Source organism: Bacillus rossius, chromosome 2, assembly GCF_032445375.1.
Source record: "Bacillus rossius redtenbacheri isolate Brsri chromosome 2, Brsri_v3, whole genome shotgun sequence".
NCBI lineage: Eukaryota > Metazoa > Arthropoda > Insecta > Phasmatodea > Bacillidae > Bacillus > Bacillus rossius.
In genome coordinates this window covers 75,624,368-75,645,914 of record NC_086331.1, presented here as the reverse complement: position 1 = coordinate 75,645,914, position 21,547 = coordinate 75,624,368, and the positions used below count along the sequence as shown (strand labels likewise).

General features: G+C 39.0%; 1 protein-coding gene across 2 annotated transcripts in view; it reads left to right on the top strand.

Moving 5' to 3' along the window:
• LOC134529380 (glycine receptor subunit alpha-2) overlaps positions 1 to 21,547 on the top strand; it is a 314,756-nt gene that overhangs the window by 216,979 nt on the left and 76,230 nt on the right. For both annotated transcript variants that reach the window (XM_063363379.1, XM_063363377.1), the window contains exon 7: positions 19,856 to 19,938. In XM_063363379.1, the coding sequence (XP_063219449.1) occupies positions 19,856 to 19,938 (83 nt within the window). The remainder of the gene's footprint in view (positions 1 to 19,855; positions 19,939 to 21,547) is intronic.

Below are 21,547 nucleotides of genomic sequence, written 5' to 3'. Positions count from 1 at the left end.
ACCATGTTTGCAAGACTTACTCAGCGAATGCGTGATACTGGTACATGTGCCGTCACAAGACCAAATGCTGGTGATCTACGCAGGGTTCGTACTCCCAGTTTTGAAGAAGATGTACTTAAGAGATTTAAGGAGAGTCTGGATACAAGCACAAGGGCAGAAAGTTCCGATATGGACGCTGACAAAATGGCTGTTTGGCGAGTTCTTCATGAGCAACTCTTGTACCCGTACCACCTTCAAAAAGTGCAACACATGGGTCCGGCGGACTATCCTCTTCGCATGACCTTTTCTCGTTGGTACATTCGAAGAGTATTGAGGAACCCCGAGTTAGCAGTTTTATTTAGCGATGAAGCCAAGTTCACTCAAGATGCTATTCTCAATTCGCACAACAGTCATGTTTGGAATGATGTCAATCCGCATGCAACGTGTGTTACAGCTCGCCAGGAACGTTTTTCAGTTAATGTGTGGGCCGGTAATGTTGACGGCGTACTCATCGGGCCTTTTTTCCTTCCGCCACGACTTACCGGCGCCGGATACCTCCACTTCCTTCAGAACGAACTACCAGGTCTTCTTGAAAAGGTTCCATTGCATGTCCGACGTGTGATGTGGTACCAACATGAAGGGGCACCACGTCATTTTTCCCTGCAAGTGCCAGAGTATTTAAACCAAACATTTCGAAACTAATGGATTGGACGAGCGGGCCCTGTCGCATGGCCGCCAAGGTCACCGGACCTAACCCCGTTAGATTTCTTTCTGTGGGGTTACGTAAAAGGGCTTATCTACGCTACGCCAGTAGAAACGGTAGAAGAGCTTACACAGCGAATCATTGAAGCGTTCGAAATCATAAGGTCGACTCCACACATGCTCCAGCGTATCCGTGAAAACATGATTCGCCGTTGCCACCTCTGTGTCGCTCAAGGTGGGCGTGTTTTTGAGCCGTTGCTTTAGGCTATCACGTTGTTAAAATGTATGCAACAATTTCAATGTTGTGAAACAAAGCCGAAGCTGTGATTGATTTCAGAGTGAAATTAAAATCTGTGCCACGATTAAAAATGTTATTTCTCTACTCGAACGCCCGCACATCCACAATATAACACTCTACAATGGGTTTCCTATGCTGACTCTTTCTGGGGCTACAGGGGCTTAACTACGCGTTTCCGGCAACATGTTTACTGGCAAAAATGGTTGCAAATAATAAGAGCTTTCTACCCTCAAGCATTGTAACATGAATTTTGATACATCCTGTATAATTTTGCCAACCATCTAATGACCCAGCAAGTGCGATCGTTTTATCCCCGCCTTGGTGCCGGTCTCGCACGGAAATACGAGCCACACATGCCAACAAACGCAGCAGATCCCGTGTTCTGTGTGAAAGAGATGTGGCACGGCTTTTCAAGCTCGATCAACTGCTTCGGCTAATCAAGGACAACGACGACGACCTCGGAGAGCCCGAAATAGTGCCTGCCTCCGGCACACCCAACGGACGTCACGTTTGGCTCTAAATGTGGACAAGGAAACTATGTGGAACCTCGAAGCACTTGTCGCTAACAACCCCAATTTCTCGCTTAACGACCCAGCCTTCCGGATCTCAATGGCCCCAGTAAGCTACATTACGTGAGCGATCTATCAAACTGTTCTATAGTGCGAAGCTGTGCTCACGCACGAGGCAGCCACAACACCTACGGCTGCCTCAGACACATTATTTTTATCAGGTGAAAATCGAAACAAAATAATCCAAAACTCAGTCAAATAATATACATTAAAACAGCTGAGAAGCACTATCATGCAAGATGAACTTCCTTCTCCTTGATGTCTAGCGAAGCCTTCCTTCTCTGGCCATCGTTATTCAGCACCCCGCATCCCACATACAAGAAATAAATAATTTTTACGTTAACACAAAACGTGGTGACATCTGTTAGCAAGAATCGGGACTACTTAAAACATGTACTTGTGCATGAGATAAATTGACTCTCGCAGCTGAATGAAGTCAAAGGCAGATAGAGTCAAGTATTCTCGTAGTCACGTAGACTTGTAGCCATGTATGTAGTCTCGTAACAAGTTAAAGTCTTGTAGTGTTGTAGTCCTGTAATCTCGTATCTTCGCAGCCTTCTAGACTCGTAGCCAAATAACAGCTAGGCCTGACACACCTGGAGCCAAAGTCAATTTAAACCAAATAATTTTGGAGCCAATGAATGATGGCGACAAATGATTTCTTTGGAGCCAAATACTTTTATAGCCATTGACTGTTGTAGTCAAATACGTTTTTGGAGTTAAAAACCGGCGGAGACAAAGACTGTTGGAGTCAATGACTGACAGAGCCAATATACTAATGGAGGCATATCATATCGTAAATTGGCGATCGCATCCTACTGGGTTGAATGTTCTTCAAAATGTATGTCATTTTCGTAAAATGTTCGTAGTCAAGTCTGTATTATCGTATTGTAACGCCCCTCGTGCCCTTGATTTTTAGTGTTATAACACCTCTTAAAAGTCCTAGGAAACAGCTGAGCAACAAGCTACAAAATTGACATAAAATTCGAACATCTCCAGAGGTGGCACGAGGCTAGGAACAAAACAATTTAGAAACTCCCAACACACAATCCATTTGGGAGTTTGTGGATCGGTAGATATATATAGGTACTCAAATAAAAACAACAAAATAAGTCATGTGATCTATAGGCTTCCTGGTTTATTTATATTAATATTCTTTTATGTAGTGCATAACCTTTCTTTAAATTGATTTTACCAGAAAAGATCAAGGCAGATTAACCATCTATCAACAAATTAGCATTTTAACATCTTAGCAATCATTAATGAAGAAAACATGAACACAATTTATAGTGCTAGCGAGTCCGGACCGCGAATCTAGCGAAAATTTAACAAGGTTCTAGCCATAGTGAAATGTTTACAAAAATAGTTAGAATATATTGCCTTGGTTTTGAATCTTATGCAAAAAAATTACAATATCACCATGTCCGATAAGGGTTGATTCTTCTTGAGTCACAATTACTGAAGATATAACTTTACATCGTTAACAAAAACTTCTCCCCTGTCCACTGGCACAACAAAATTTATGAAATTTTATCGTTCAGAACTCACGACCAGGTAAAATTCGGCGAGAAGAGCAGAATAAATTTATTTGGGGTTTCACTCAATTGACTTTCAATCACGACCTTTTGTGGAGGGGTGGTTCTCGGATGACGGGGGTGTTTCTTCAATCGGTGGGTATCTCTTGCACCCTGCCTGCAACAAGGTTTAATATCGACAGATATTAGACCAGGTCACAGACAGACCATCAATCGGGGAAAAGCCCGCTAAAAAGGAACGAATTGGGGGAAATACTGAAAGCAAAGGACTCACCGAAGCAGGGTGTTGACAGATGATTCCAATCATGTTGCGCGATCGCCAGTTAGGACGCGCGACGCGGAGATGTCGCGAGAGCACAAAGAAAAGAACTTAAAAAAACAAATACTAAAACGTAGCTATTCGGGTTGGCTGACTAACTAACAGAAGATAAATAAAAGTTTAGGGAAAAATTCCTTCGGCCGAGACGATTACATCCTATAGCGCAGTATAAAGCAGATCTACACGTGATTTATTAGTCGAGGTGCAGCTCGACAGATACGCCGATGTAGTCAGCCCAACAGCCCGCGAATTAATCCATCATGGCGGCTAGATCGTCTAAAAAAAAGGATGCTGGGACCCGGAAGTCCGAAAGGGGGGGGGGGGGATATGGCTCAGCGCCGAAAGGAGCCGAAGACGTCCGAGGCAAGGTAAAACGAAGGTCTGTTGCTTGGTAAAAACCTCTATAGCCGTCGAGCGCCGCGCGCTCTATGAAGGCGCAGTCGAACTAAGTTTAACTTCGACTCGCAAATTTCGCGCTAGGTTACTTGCAACCAGCATGGCGCTAAAGGAGGGGGGGGGGGGGGGGGGAACAAGACTGCACTCTGGCGGCCAAAGAAGAGAGAGAGGGAGAGACTTAAGGACACGGCCCCTAGTGCGCGCCGAAAACCAGGGAAAGAGAACTAGGATAAAAAAGGTTTGATAAGAGTGTACAGAAGTCTGACAAAAATTAAATAAGAATAAAAATGCAAAAATTTTAAAAATGAAAATTTAAACTTAAAATTTAAAATATGTGCCCAACATACCAATAAACGGCACAGTATGCTACTTATGAGATCATGTCCGACGGGTAAAATCGTTCTACACTAAGTTGAAATTTCGTCCAAATGTACTCCCTTTTAGTCAAATTGGTGTCCTGTGTGTATATTGCTTGTTCGGTGTGTACATTGCGTTTTCATTACGTGTTCGGTGTGTGTTTGTGTGTATTGAGTGTTTTGTTCATTGCATGTCCTGTGTGTGTGTACTGTGTGTTCATTGTGTGTTCAGTTTGTTTACTGTGGGGTCCCTTTTATGTCTGTTGTGTGTTCATTGTGTGTGCTGTCGATCCATCGAGTGTGTGTACTGTGTGTCCAATATGTGTTCATTGCGTGTCCTGTGTGTACTGAATGAACATGTCTTTTCTGTGTGTACTGTATCCAAAGCGTGTTTTATGTGTGATCCGTGTCGATTGTGTGTCCGGTGTGTGTTGTACCCCTTTCTCGGGGTACCGTTTTACAAGAAAATTAAAAGGAAGTTTATATTATAGTTTTCCTTTAGTATAGTTTCTTTGAGTATTGGTGTTATCCGTACGGCGGTATTTTTGAAATATTGGTAACGTTTTTCAGCGCTAGTGTCGCCCGGGAGCACCTGGTAACAGTTAGTGAGAATATCATTAAATAATTGTGTTTATTAGTTATATTTATAATGTAGTTATATATTTGCATTCGTATAAAAGTATTTTAATTATTAATGCGACATAGCAAAGTTGGACAAATTGTGATCGGGGTAAAATGAAACAATTCACGAGCACGGCGCGCATACGCGCGAGGGAGACAGACTTTTTCCCCTCCCTTCGTTGAAGGAGGGGAGGAGAAGGCAGGCGATCAGCTGTTCTGGACGACGGGCCGCGGTGTGAGGCGGTTCGCGCCAGCGGCCTCGCTAAAAATTACTTTTGCGAGTGTGGGGCCGGCTTGGGCAGCAAAATAACTCGTTGATATCTGTGTGCAAGAGTAGCTGTAAAGCTTGTGAAGATGATAGCCGCTGTACTATCGTGGCGGAACGAGGCTCCTTCCGGCTGGTATAGCCGTCAGCACCGACTGGCCTGAGGACCAGTGGGGCTTAGCGAGGATTCGCTAATCATACGGAGACGTCGAGCCGATACGTGAGTGACTTCCCTTGTGATTCCCCTTGTGCCACGGAGTTATGCTGCAAGAGATTGGTGGCAGAAATAATTACATCAAGCCTGAGAGTGTCATTTTACATCGGAGGTCTGTTTTCCCCCAGTTACATGTAACAACTTTAGGATATGGACACGTGAAGTAAATAATTGAAACTTAAGATGAAATTCAAATGGTAGAGACTCGCGTTGAACGTTTTAAGGGTACCTGTCCCCCGAACACTTGAGCACGTCGCGTAACCAGGAAGGCGTTTACTAGCTCGAACTTGGTTTATTTGAGATTTTAAATAAGTATAAGGTGTCTTTGTAACTGATGTTAAGATTAGGGTATTTTTATATTTCCTTATCATGTGCTGGGTATGAATATATATATATATAGTTTATAGCATCGGGCCCGATTTAATTAATAGGTACCGGCGAATGCTTATATTCTTTTAATGCTTGTAATAGTTTGATGTCAGACGTTCAGATTATTAAATATTGTTTTGTCGTACTTGCCGCAAAAGTTGTGCTTTCTCAAGCAAATTCCTTTCTTTTGTTGTTTAAATTAAGCCCTGATATTTTTTATACCCGTGTTGAATGCCGAGAGGTTTGGGTGAACGGTGTGCCGTAACATATTTTTCTGATATGTCGGATGGCGATACACTATACCAGGGAATTTCCGGCAATTTTACGCGGTTCAGGACGCTCCCTAGGGACTTGCGGGGGCGTCAGTGTATTGTGCGACCAGTGTGTGTACTGTGCGTACAGTTTGGGTACTGTGTGTCCAGTGTGTGTACTGTGTGTACTGCGCATCCAGTGTGTGTAGTGTGTTCATTGTGTGTACTGTGTGTTAAATCCGTGTCCTGTGTTTGTGTGTATACTGTGTGTCCAATGTGTGTCCTGTGTGTCTAGTGTGTGTACTGTGTGTACTATATGTTTACTGTGTGTCCAGTTTGTGTATTATGTGTCCAGTGTGTGTACTGTGTGTTCAGTGTGTGTACTGTTTTACAATGTGTGTACTGTGTGTGTAATGAGTCCAGTGTAGTTTTGTGTGACCATTGTATGTACTGTGTGTCCAGTGTGTGTACTATGTGTGTGCTGTGTGTCATGTGTGAGTACTGTGTGCGTACTATGTGTCTAGTATGTGTACTGTGTTTACTGCGTGTACTGTGCGTCCAGTGTGAGTCAATACATCTTCGTCTACTTACTACTGGTTGTTTGTAGAGGAATTTAATCTTCTTTTATGACTGTCTACCTTATTTAATGCAATTATTTTTTACATAAATTTTAAAATATTTGCATCCATCAGGTTTCGAACCGAGGAAAGGAACTGATAGAATCAATCAGTATATAAATTGCACATAATTGTTTTGATGATTCTTTAAATTTTTATCGAGTTTCTAGGTTAACTAATACGTATTTTCAAGATGGTATTTAAATTTCTAGATGGTGGGCGCTACAGCAATAATAAATGATAACTGCACTCTAGTGGATAAAAATTGAACTAACATGGTGGCAGTTGTGCCCCTTGTGCAGTTAAAGAAACTCTATCTATGGTTTTGAAATTACTGGAAGCAGCATCAAGTGGGCGAAACAGTATCTACTGTATACTCAGAGGACACAAGGGAGCAACCAAAAATATTAGTTAGTTCTCACAAAGGGAACTAGGAAGGAGGATCGTATTTGAAGTGAAAAACAAATGTTTGCTTAAAATTTACCCTTTTTAATGTTAATTAAAATCTGCATTATATTATATTGATGTTTTTTGAATTACAAAATTACCATTATTGGAATCAATAATTAATTATTTTAAAGGGGGCTCGGGCCATTTGAAGTCATTAGTTAAAATTTTATGATACATTTCATAAATAAGACTATGAAATTGACCATAATAGTTTTAAAATTAATACATTTAATAGTTATAAAAAACATTAATTGCTCTGATTGGTGCTGGAGTACATATTCAAAATGTTGCATAGCGGACTGTTCACTGGCGGAGCATAATTATGAGGTTCTGGGCTTCAGTCTCCGAAGGATCGGCGTAAATTTGGCAGACTAAGTCTTGAAAGGAAACTTCACTCGAGTCTTGAAACATTTCTTGACTCAAGTCTTGAACCCCACGATCTGGGGTTGAAGTGAAGTGAAGTGAAGTTAAGAAAAGTCACTCCCCGAAGGGAGGCGGCGCGAGTAGTCGCGGTGAACCATCGTGAAACATAATGCGAAATTACTACTTGGCTAAACTAATGGCAAATAGCCAACCAGAAGAATAAAAAAAAATGTTAGGGAACACTCCCGAGCTTGAGTGATCACATCACTTAGCTAGGTAGTGGCGGCTGAATACGTAAACGGAGCGGGCGATGCAGTTCGGGCACGAGAAGCTATTGTGGTGACCGCCGAAAGAAGAATCTCTCGCTCTTCCAGGTGACATGAAGTTAAGTTCGAGCGAGAGGCCCGGAGTCTTAGGGAGTGGGAGAAGTGGCCTCTGATTGGCTAGAATAAGCCCGGCGGAGTACTTGCTCCGCCCTCCAAAAAAAAAGATATGAAGAGGGCTCCTTGACTAACTTAAAGGGGCCTCAGAGGTGCAAAGCAGAGCGCTCTGTTGGGGACAACAGGAACTGACTCTGTGTTGGTACGCAAGAGTCCCGCGGGGGGGACTAGCGAAAGGTAGTACCATATGGATCCCTCTTGGTGCGAGCTCTGTCGGGGAGGAAAGGAACTTAGATTAAGTATGGTCGCGGCCGCCAGAGCGCTCGCTCCGACGCCTAAGAGAAGGTAATTTAGTTCGCCGTGCCACCGGGAGATGGCGCAAGCTGTCCATTCGCCGGCCTGGGGTCTGTTATAGTGACCGGGAGGGGGTTTATCCAGATGGAAGGATTTGGAATGGATAGAGGGGAAAAGAGAAGACAAGAGTCTAGCGGCAGCAATGCTACCTTCCTGCAACTGGCTGCTAATGCCGATCCTCTACGAAGTTGGCCGATCGGGAGCGCCTACCCCCTGGATGTTTTTTTTATTTTTACGCGCGCGTTTCTTCTCTCCAGTATAAAAATGCCACACAGACTGTTTAGTGGATGGTTGGTTATATTAGGTAAGTATAGCTACATTAAAAATACTGTAAAATCATTTTATGGTTGCTTAGCAAATAACTTTTTAATATGTAGCTATCCAGCGCTAGGAAACCGGTTACATGATTTCCAAGTATCTTTAATGTAACTATCCTAACCAAATCAACCGTCCACAAAGTTTTAAAGTATTTATAATGTAGCTAACCTAACCTAATTGACCATTAGTTATCATGTCCTTACCTGAAAATTACAATTTAATAATTAAATTTACTTTTGTTTGCATTCATTATTCAAATATATTTATTACTTTTGAAATGTTACGTGCTCGTATTTATTTTTACAAGTACAAAAAAAAAATCTCACCTGCCGGGATTCGAACCGTCAACCTTACAATAACATGTTAGCGCCGCTGAGCGCTCAGCCACGAGGCCATATTTGTTTATTACAAGTTTCAGATGACATATATAATCGTGCCGCCGGCCCCGGAACGAGCCTGAGCGGTGCGGCAGCCGGCCCCGGAACAAGCGTGAGCGTTGCGGCATTTGCAGCCAGTTGCAGGAAGGTAGCATTGCTGCCGCTAGACTCTTCTAAGAGAAGGGGGCGGTGCGAAATTTCACTCGTGTACGTGCCGAGGAGCGGGGAGACATGAGACGATGCTTAATCAGGACTTGAGTGGTGTGGGAGCCCGTGGATGAAACGGCCCGAGACAAAATTAAGTAGGAGAGTACAATACTGGGATAAAATTTTGATAGGCCGTAACGGGCTACAGAAAAAAAACAAAAAATATTTATTTAAATTATGCTAAGCCTAACGATGAGCCAGGAGAATAAGACAATTTATGGCTCACAGTGCACTATAGCAGACCAAAACAAGATAGTGGCCTCTGGCAGACGAAGATGATATGGCTGACGTGACGCCGTACTAGCTGGTGGCATTACTGGTGGGTGGTCAGTCTATCGGTGGCTTCCGTATAGTAAGAATCCGTCGTATTTTTTTTATTTTGTTCCTAATCAGGTTTGAACCGAGGACTTCATGACATAAGTGCGTTTTTGAATAATAATTTTTATTAAAATTTGATTAATTTTATATAAATTTTAACAATTTTCCAAGTTAACTAGCATTAAAAATCATATTTTTAATATAAAGATCATGACGACATATTCCAAGATGGCACAGTGTTTTTTATTTAAATTTTAATTAATTTTTTATAAATTTTATAAAATTTTCCTGATTTTCTTGCATACAAAATACAGATTTTCATAATGGCGGTCGTAACGAAATTTGCAACGTTCAAGAATCCAATATGGTGACCGTACTGTAACACCCTAAGTGTCTTAAAGAATTATTAAATAAGTAGGTAAAAAGATTTGGAAACTCTGAAAACTGGGGCCCACAATTAATAGCTATCAAAAGTCAACATCAAAAGCGACACTAGGAGTAAACAAAGAAAATTTAGAGACTCCCTACGAACACTTGGGAGAAAAGGGATCGTTATTAAAGATTAATTAAATAAAAACAACAGTTACGTGTATAGACTTACTTACTTTATTAATCATTGTTCTTTCTTTTTTATAGATTAAATTTTCCTTTGTAACATCTGATTTTCATTGGTAAGTGATCTTACGAAAATTCCTCACAATTACACTAATTATATTATATTCTTTAACTTTATTTACGAGAGGGCCAGCCCTAAATGATTAACAAAAAAAAATATTTAAAGAAATGAATGAAATTAACATCGCTAACTTTACAGGTTGTACATATAGTCCTTGCAAAACATCATATGAATTTCCTCTTCTCGAACTGCTTTAACTGTCCGCTGTCTTAACTGGGTTAGACTATTTTTTAGTTCGTAAAGAAAATGATAGAATGATGCGGGTATCACCCGGGGCTGTAGGTTGACGGTGATCGAGGTAGTAGGCCTAAAAATGGTGGATTCTGCTCAGGATCCGACTCTAGAGGTTCTGGCAGAGGATTTTGGTTGCCCCAAACTTAGAACCCTGTCTGAAACAGAAGTTAAAATTCCAAAGAATCAGACCTGTTTCCAGACAGTATACTTAAATGGCGCAAAAGGCCAATAGAGGGAAATTAAATGGGGGGTGACGTCAAGACTTACCAGAACAGGGTGTTGGTCCTGGCGCTCAGGAGAGGGCGTCTCGTTTCGGAAAACCCGAACCACGATGCGCGGTAGACACGGAAGTCTTCATGATTAAGAAAAAATATATATATAAAAAAATACTAAGTTTCTCTACTTTTTCTAAACTACTGACTGGTTAATCTAAATTTTCCAGATAGAGACTTCATCCCTATAGTCTGAGAAGACTACATAATAAAATATGCGATGCCGATAATTCACCGAAATCGCAGTTACAAGAGGTACCAGTCAGTCAGGAGGCGCGCACCGAAGTCCCTTCAGCGCGGGATATCGTCAATATATAATAAGCACGGGATCTCCAGAGAATGGGAGGGGGTTAGGCTCTGAGCCGAAAATTACCGAGCCTGCCCGAAGGTGTCTGGCATAAAAAAAATTAGATCTTACTGGAGTGACTGCGCGACTTAGGCGCTATCTTTTGGTGGCGAGAAGAAGCACTAAGAAATCGACTTGTGGCCGACGAGTGTGTCACTGCTAGGGGTTTATGGAGCAACCAGTGTTACCACCTAGCGGTCCGAGATATAAGGATGAGAAAGGTTGTCATTACCTCCGCGCGAAAGCGCTAGTGTCGGCACTGCCGACGCCCACAAGTGGTGTTAGTGACCATAGCCGTCGCTAGATGTCGTTAAAGACCAGAATCTTATCTGCGGCTGTCAAGCCTGAGATGGCCTTGAATTCTGTTACCGTCCCCAGGAGTTCACAAGCGGTCATCGCTCCTGGCTTCAATTCTGAGAAGAAAGGGTGGGGGAGCAGGGGGGGATGGCTTCAAAAAACGCATGGTCTGTGGGACGCAAGGCCCATGGGATCCTCCCGTCGTGTCTTGCTGCTAGTGAACCTTATACCGATTCGTGACAGAGTTAGCAGGGCTCAGCACTGCTCCACAAGCTGCTGTACGCAGACTTAGTCATGCGGAGAAATTAAGTTACCGGCCTCCGACATGCCTACCGGTGGGAGAAATATTAGCCAGACTGCTAACCTAGCATTAGGCTGGGAAAAAAATCAGCTCGCCTATGAGAACAGAGGCTGAGGCCTGGCCGTAAAGATATATGATGAGTTAAAAAAAAAATTTCCAAAAATATTTATGATAACAAATTTTTTTAATAAAACGTTCCTAAATCCCTAATACACGGCACAGTACCTAAACATGCAACGATGTCATACATATCCCAGATGGCGGGAATAACTAAACATGCAATGTTTTTAGAATCCAAGATGGCGACCTTAACAATATGTGCACTGGTGATGTCTTAATTTAAGGTGGCGGAATTTTTTATTAAAATTCGATTAATTAAATTTTTTATAAATTTAATCATATTTACTGATTTTATTTCATAAGAACAGCAGATTATTAAGGTGGCGACCATTACGAAAATTGCAATGGTGACACCATAATTCAAAATATAAAGCTCTATAAAACCAAATGGTGGAATTATAAATGAAGGAGAGTTCGAGAAAACCATTTCGTGGATTCAAGATGGCCACCGGGGTCAAGATCAGGGTCATTCAAGATGGTTGCCGTAATATCACAATCCAAGAGGGTGGACACCATTCCCCCACGAGAATCTCTGTGCTCCAAGAAACTATGACAATCCTCTAAATCCTCCTGCGGAGGCCTGTCTCAGTTGGAACTATTATATACTACTCATGGCATTGTAAAGTTTTTTTTTTTTTTGCTCCCTCAAGACTACTGAAGAGACTGGTTCACTCCATTTTGAGTGTCCACCCTCTGGTCAGAGACTTGTGACGTGACCTGTACATTGGCACGCACCCAGGCCGGCCCCTTCAGCCCGTACTCCCTGGGGAGAGGGAAGCTGCTGGTTGTCATGCCTGGGCCGTGAGCTTAGAGGAGAGCACCAGCATGCCTCCCGGCGAGCTGGCTGCGAGAGGCAACCACGTCCTCGTCAGGCCACCAATACTCTTTTCTTTTACAGTCTATAGAAACATTTTAAACATTTCAATCAAAACTGTAACTATCATTTTTAATTAATTTATGAATGAAAATTTTTTGTGTACCTATACTGATTTTTTAAACATTGAGACTGAATTATTCCTGAAATTATTTACTTTGTAATAAATCAAAATAATATTAATCGCATTAAAATTCCTAAAACATTAGTTTCGTTTTTCTTTCATCGATTATTAATAATACTTTAAAATTTATTGGGGTTTAACCGGTTTGATATAATCTGGTGAAACATTTGTTTTAAAAACTTTGAAATAATTGTATTAAAAGAGAAGTGTTAATCACAAAATGAAGGTACCTCTACCTTCAAAATAAAAACATATGTTCTGTATATATTTTAAAACACATATTGGGTCTTGTTAAAGGACTTTTTATTTATATGGTGGAATACAATAAAACTATATATGTTTTAATTATTTAATTATGTATTAAATTTTCAATTGAATTTCACAAAACATTTATCCGTGTCATAAAATGATGACCATTTATAGTATATTTTACTCCAGCCATTCAATTAGGGAACAGTTCCAAAATTCATTAAAACAATCTTCAATTAATATACTGATAGAATCAATCGTTTCTGGTCCTTGGCTCGATACTTAATCGATGTAGAAAAGGTTATTCCAGAAAAAAATATTATTTAATAAATAGTGATAATTTTCCCGAATTTTTAACTAAATAATTACGAATTTTCAAGATGGCATCCAAATTTCAAGATGGTGCCGCCACAGTAATAATCAATTATTACTGCACTCTAGTGGGTAAAAATTAAACTAACATGGTGGCAGTGAACTCTAGCAGACGAAAACATGATGGCGGAAATGGCGGCATACTAGCTGGTTTTATATATATATATATACACCTAACTTGTTTTAGTGGTGGGAGTCATTCTGCCTGAATCCTTCATGGGGGAAGGATCTATCATCATTTTTTCCCCCTCACTTGGTTCGAACAAATGACTTCATGATATAATTGAATTTTTATTAAAATTTTATTCAATATTTATAAATTAATTTTTTATAAATTTAAATTTTTTTCCCGATTTTCTAGTTAAATAACTACGAATTTTTAAGATAGCTGCCATAACGAAAATTGCAAAGATCTAGAATCCATAATGGCGACCGAAACGAAATGTGCTACCGTGTTTTTTTAATATTAAAATTTAATTAATGAATATTTTTATAAATTTTAAAATTTTCCCCAAAATGTTAGCATAAATATTACGGAATTTCAAGATGGCGGGCGTAACGATAGTCCAACAGTTACGTCTTAATTCAAGATGGTGGTCATGGCATTGTAATTGTCAATGTCATGACCTCGGAGGCTTAGGGAGGCTTGTAGATATGTATTCTTAATACTCATTACGGATGTTTCAAGCTGTTGGTATTTTTGAGGACTAAAACGGGAAATTTTCTATCAAAACGGATATTTTTTCTGACAACATCGCATCGTCGGCGAGCCGCACAACAAGACTTCAGTCCGGTCATCGAGCAAATATGTAGTCAGCTAGGCAAGGGATGTTCTCCCTACAACTCATTTTTAGTCATTAATTAGTCAGTCTGCGTGCCTGATAGAGGTAGTTAAACTTTGCTAAATTTAATTATGATTTTAAATTCTGGAAACGTCCGCGACAACCGCGCGTGTTCGCGAAGTTCGAACCCTGCTGACGCTAGAAGCCACCTCTCTGTCCGGTGAGTTTTTGTCAAACTTTATTCCCCGACAATCACCGTTTTTAGTGGGCATTTTCTGCCTATTTTACTAACTGTCTGTGAACCAGTTCTGATCATGTTCGATTGGGGATTGTTTGCAGACAGGGTCCAAGAGCCGGATGTGGAATTGACCACACCACCCTCGACTCCTTCCTCCGAGAAGCTGCACGACTAAGGTACCCTGGGACCATGTAACACGTCACCTTCGGCCAGCTTACGTCAAATCTCCAGTCCTCCAGATTTTAGTGATGTCTTCAGCGTGTCCAACAGATATCTACGTTAAAGAGACTGGAACATCCAAAAATATTTATTGCGGAACTTTGATAACTCTAATTACTGGATATTGCTTATGTTAACTGATTGTTTTTGATTCCGTTCTAATTATGCCAAATGTAAACTTGTTGGTAATAATCTAATTCGGGCCAGCCCATATGTTAAATGTCGTAAATTTCATATTTTTCAAAATATAATTTATTAAGTTTAATATATTTGTCAATAAACTCATTGAATGTTATAATTTTAATATACTTTGTCTATACATATACATAAATTAAGTTACCTTTTTAACCTGTTTATGAAATCCATGTTTTATTCATTGATTTTAAAGTAATTAATGGTTAAATGAATATAAAGGCACTTATGTTCAGACAAAATCACCCTCTTTTATTGTTTTACCTTTGAAACTAAAAGATCCACCAGTCTCCCAAAGTAATTCCAAGGGGACATTTATGTTACACTAGTGCAAAAGAGAGAGTATGTGTAACAACATTTGGAATCACATTCCACCAAATCGAATCACATTTGAAAGAACACTCGATAAAAAGGAAGCACATTTAACAAAACGGACACAATTTAGACGTAAATTCAACTCAGCAAGGTACGAGCTTGTCAGAGGGATACGATCTCAACAGAGGGATACAATATCAACTGAGGGATACGATATCAACTGAGGGATACGATTTTATCAGAGGAATACGATCTCAACAGAGGGATACGATCTCAACAGAGGAATACGATGTTATAAGAGGGATACGATATAAAAAGAGGTATGCTATCTCATCAGAGGCATACGATCACACCAGAGCAATACAATCCCTTCGGTAGGATACGATACCATTGGTAGGATACGATACCATCGGAGGATTTGTTAATACAGACTTGACAATGCGTATATAACGATAAGGTCATACATTTACACGAACATTCAGCTCAGTAGGATGCAGTCGCTAATTTACGGTAGGCTATAATGCCTCCAAATATCTTTGGCTCCAAGTGAATGTGGCCTAAATACTCTGGTTACATTTGGCTACAAGACTACAAGTATACAAGGCTATAAGGCTATGAGGCTTCATTGCTAAGTCTACGAGGCTACGAGGCTACATGACTTCAACTGGCAATAATAACGACATTCAGCAGTGAGAGTTAGTTTATCTCATTCAAATAAAAGTTTTTGCAAATAGATCCGTTTCTTGTCAACATATATCGCCATTTGGGTTCAGTTACACTATTATTATTTTTTCAAGGGGATGCGGTATTAGCACTCACGATCAAAAGAGGAGAGCCTTGCTATACCTCACGGGGACGGAAATCGTCTTGCATATCCATGTCTCTCAGCTGTCAGAAGGCATTATAATAGAATGAGTAATAAATCATATTTTGTTTTGTTTGAATTAAAACGTGAATTAAATATTGGTATATTTTCTTCGGTAAATTGAATTCACCAATCAGACGAAATTTTGAATACAATTGCATATCTCATATCGAAGAAAAAGCATGCAGAATTAATTTTTTTCGGAAATATCCAGAAGCACTCGCTGAATTCCAGTAGAAGTCTCTCCAGAAATAAACAGAAGCACTCGGAGAATCCCAACAAAATATTGACTTGAATAATCAGGAGCACATGGTGAAAACCAATGAAGTATTGGTATGAATAACCAGGAGCACACGACGTTATCCACAAAATATTGACCCCAATAATCAGGAGCACACGGGGAAAACCAACAGAAGTCTAGCCAGGAATGACCAGAAGCACTTGGAGAAAACCATCCAAATATTGACAGGAATAAACAGAAGTATACAGAGAATCCCAACAAAATATTGGCCAAACTAATCTGGAGAACATGGAGAAAAACCAACGCACGTTTTGCTAAATATTGGTAAAGGAATCATAAAATTTCTTTTTAAACAATTAAAAAAAAATTTCACCTTGTTATCTTCTCCTTTGTTCAGCATGGATAGAGTTCTAGCACAAACCAAAATTTGTTTTGTAATTTTTTTTAAATACACTTTTGGTGATTCACCTATCTTGATTTAGCAAAACATATATTTTGATGGTTTTCTCCATGTGTACTGATAATTTTGATAATATTTTTTTGTGGTTCTCTGTGTGCTCCTCATTATTCCTAACAATGTTTAGTTGGTTCTCTCTGGGTGCTCCCGATTATTCTTGTGAATATTTTGTAGGTGTTTTACGTGTGCTTCAGATTATTTCTGTCAATATTTGGTTGGTTTTCTCCAAATGCTTCTGGTCACTCCTGGAGAGACTTCTTTTGGTTTTCTCTGTGTGCTCCTGATTATTCATGTCAATATTATGTTGTATTTCTTCGTATGTTCCTGGATATTTCTGTGAATATTTCATTGGTTTTCTCCATGTGCTTCCTATAATTCCCGTCAAATAATTCGTTGGTTTTATCAGAGTGCTTCTGGTTATTCCTGAGAAAATAAACGCTGTAAACAATTTTTTTTCCTGATAACAGATATGCAATTGCATTAATAGTTTTGTTTAATTCCATTTACCGAAATAAAACTATTAATTTTTAATTCATATGAACTTCAAACAAAACCAAAAAAATTCAATATTCAGTCTATTACTATGCCTTAAGACAGCTGAGAAACACAGACATGCGAGACTATTACCCTTCCCCTTGAGGCTTAGCGAAGCCCTCCTCTTGCGATCGTGAGTGAGCATCCCGTATCCCACATAAAAAATCATAATAGTACAAGACTTTTGACAACATCTGTTGACAAGAATCCGAACTATTTGCAACAATTTTTTTTTGCATGAGATAAACTAACTCTCGCTACTGAATGTCACTTTTGTAACCAGTTTAAGTTATGTAGCCTCATAGCCTCGTAAACTTGTAGCTTTGTAGCCATGAAGCCTCGTAGCCGTATAGTCTTGTATTGTAGTAGTCTTGTAGCAAAATGTCGCTGGAACAGTTGGAGCCAAAAACAGTTCGAGCGTTGTGTAATTGTAGCCTCGTAGCCTCGTTGCTTTGTGACCCTAAACTCGATGACTTGTATCTTCATAGCTTTATAATCTCATAGTCATGTAGCCTCGTAACCATGTAACCAAGTAGCCTTGTAGCCATGCAGCCTCGTAGCCAAATGTCACTTGAGCATTTAGGCCTAAGATAGTTGCAGCCAAAACAAGTTGGAGCCAAAGACAGCTTGAGGCAATGTAGTTTACTGTAAATTGGTGATCGCATCCTACTGAGCTGAATGTTTGTGTAAATGTACGATATTATAGTTAATGCCCGTAGTCAAGTCTGTAATAACGTATCCTACTAATGAAATCGTATCTCTCTGATGAGATTGTATCCCTTTTATGAGATCGTATCCCTCTGATGAGATCGTATTTCTCTGATGAGATCGTATCCATCTAATGAGATCGTATTACTTTGATGAGATCGTATCCCTCTAATGAGATTTTATCCCTCTGATGAGAGCATATCCCTCTGTTGAGAACATGTACCTCTGTTTGGATCGCATCCCTTTTATGAGATCGTATCACTTTGGTGAGCTCGTATCCCTGCTGAAATGATTTATCGTCTAAATGTGTGTCTTTTTCGTTAAATGTGCTTTCTTTTTGTCGAGTATGTTTTTTAATGTGCTTCCTTTTTTTGAATGTGATTTCCAATGTGCTTACTTTTTTTAGATGTGGTTCCCAATATGCTTCCTCTTTTAATATGGTTCCCGATGTGCTTCCATTTTTCTGATTGAGCTTCGAAATGTGCTTCATTTTATGAATTCTTCAAAATTTGCTTTATTTTTTTTTACTGTGTTTCCAAATGTACTTATTTTTTTATCGTGCCTCCTTTTTCACGAATGTACATCAACAAGTCTTTAGTCGGGACACGAATGGTCTCGTGGTTTTGAGATGCTTGGTCTATACGCTTGACATTGAACATGACTTGTTTAAAACGTACGCCGAGTATCACCGAAAAATATTTATTGGTTTGAAGACGCTTGGCCTATGCGCATGTCTTTTTACATGACCTGTTAAAAATATTAGCCGAGTATCGAAGTATTAGACCTCTTGTTTCGCAGACGGTTGGCCTACAAGTCTGACATTGTACATTACCTGTTTGAAAAATTCCAAGTAACGAAATAGTAGATCTCTTGGCTACTGACTGTATGTGCATGCACACCAAATGAAAAAGTCTGACCAACCTGCTAGATGTGTCTGTCCAACCCATCTGACGTACCTGGCCATAGACTGGATGTGCCTGGCCACCAACTGGATGTGCCTGGCCAACAACTGTTTGCTCCTAGCCAACAACAGAATGCAACTTTCCACCTACTGGACGAGTGTTCCTGTACACTGAATATACGTGCCTAGCCACCGACTTGATGTGTTAGCCTGACCAACCGACTGGACGTGCGTGTCTGACCAACCTATATGATGTTCCTATATGATCACCTGGATGTGGCTGGCACCGACTGGATGTGCCTGACCACTAATTAGACGTGCCTGGTTAATCGACTTTCATTTATAACAGCCCTGAAAACACATGTCAATGCGTCCAGAGGACTTGCTTCGCTTTCTAAGAAAACTGTAGAAACGCTAGTAATTTATTTGTTTGTAGTTGTTGAATTTTTGTAATTTTTATTTGTAATTTTGTTGATATCTTTCCTTGAACATGTTACACTTCAATGGAAAATAAAATAAATATATATTTTTGCATTGAGCAAGGTTAAAACCAAGGAAAGGAATCGATCGAATCATATGGAGACTGGTAGATGACGAATAAATGCCTATTTTAGGTTTTTTTACAATGTTTTATTAAATAAGTATTTTTGCCTAAAATAAACTTTTTTGCATCAAGAAAGTACAGAAACTAGGACGGAAATCAATTTAATTTGTCAGTACACTAATATATGATTTTTTTTATGAATTTTGGAATCTATTCCGAATTTATAGCTTAATATTTCCATGATAGCGGATGTGGCGTCATTTAAAATGGCTGCCGACCTCCTGATCAGAGGCAATGAGCGGTGGACACACCCGAACATGGCCGATTTCTCACGACTGGCAAGCCGCCACCAGACGCCACCACAAAGTCGTAGTCCCATAATAAATACTTTTTCCCAACTTCTGCATTTTCCATCTGCTAACGTGTCTAAACAAATGCATTTTATATATTTATAGTGGCTGGCTTTGTGATATATGTAGTTGAAAAACTGACTATATAACAAGTTTCTAATCACAGCATCAAATATTTGTATTAATCTTATATTTAATGTTATAATTGTGTTATTTTTATGTTCTTAATTTTAATATTTCCAGTATGAATTATCTAACCACTCTTCCCCAAAAACAAATTAATAATTCTTAAGACAAATTTATAATAAGCTCAAATTTCTATAGAATAATAAAATTATCAAAATAGAATGTTCAGTAAAATTTTTAATACTTTTCCCTCATTGCAGGTTAACACTAACTTTGTCATGTGCGATGAACTTCATGATCTATCCACATGACACCCAGGAATGCAAATTGCAGATGGAAAGTTGTAAGTACTTTTAGTTTTCATATTATATGTGGAAAATATTAAATAACTATTTTTTAGTACTTAAACTTATTTGTGTTTTCGTTCTTATTTATATTCACGTATGCAGTCCATTAGCTTTACGATACTTTAAATACGTGCCCAATTTTAAGTTATTTTAATACAATTTCTGATATCTTTGTGTCTACAATTAACTTAGATATCTTTGTCTAATATGGCTTACCTAAGATTTGCAATTTTATTTAACTCAGGCGACGAATACCTACATATGTCGATGCCTTACATGCACATTGAATACTATTCTATCAAGGTTCATTGCGAGTTCTAAAAATAAAATAAAATTAATGCTGAGTACTAATGAACAGAAAAAATACATGTTGTACAGGTTTACCTTCCTGGCCGTGTATCTAAATGTAGGGGCGTGTTTGTATTTAAGTGTTATCCTGCTCATTGAGTAAACTTTACTTTATTTATTAAAAATTTATTTTTGTGTACAAACGTTTTACTTTGACCCTAAATAACATTAAACAATAACATGCGAATCAAACTTGACATAAAAATGCAGCCAACAAAAGAGTTTGAAATGTAAATTTGCCTAAGAAAGACCGAGGATTCGAGCCAATGTCTAAATTTTTGACCATAAAATGTAGTATTTATATGTTTAACTTAATGGCTTTGTATCGTCTCCATTCACTCAAGCTCTTCATAACTAGGTCACCACATTGCCCATAGTTGCTAAGTGATGAAGTTGTTAACTCGTCTATTAATTTCGGTGTTGTCATTGAAAGGAAACGGCTTTAGAAACTTCTTAAGATAGTAATATATATTCTATGCTTGCTTTTAAGTGGCTAGTTTAACGCCATTTTAAGGAAAATAATCGTGTCCTCAATAGCAGAAAGGGATGATCACTATACATCTCTGAAGATCACTGCATATTCATACAGATCTATTGAGTTGGAGGATGTACGCCCATTCGATGCAGATAAAAAAATTAATATTGTAAGATTTTGTTGATTTAGAGAAAATAGATATAGTGATTTTTTTTTGGAATCTTGATCAGAACGGTACGAAGCATTTCTTAGCTGTGCTTTCTATGAATTTGTAAATGTCTAGGACATGTAATGCTGAATGAAGTCTATTTGGTCTGATGTGATACCTGGCAACCACAGTACGGTTCATTTTTTCAGTTGTCATCAGATGCATTAATGTGAACATTATTCGACCAAACCATTACAGGACCAATAAAAATACAATGATATATTCACAGTCTCATTGTGCGTATTAACTAACCAAGTTGTTGGTATAACAATTCTAGTACCTTGAATACCTGTGGCTTCACTAGTGCCAATTTCAAGATACTGATAGTTCTATAACATTATAAGAAAACAAAGTTATAAATTAAAACATCCTAACGTAAAGCAATACACACAATAAAACTTAATATAATTGTTACATATTAATTACAAAATTACATTTATGATTACAATTTCGAGAGTGATAACATACAAGCTCCCATGTTTTTTGAGGCTTACAGGTAGCCTAACCGATTTTTCTCCCATCCTAATCAATTAGGGAGTGAATTTTAAAAGATGGTAAATCACGTGGTTCTATT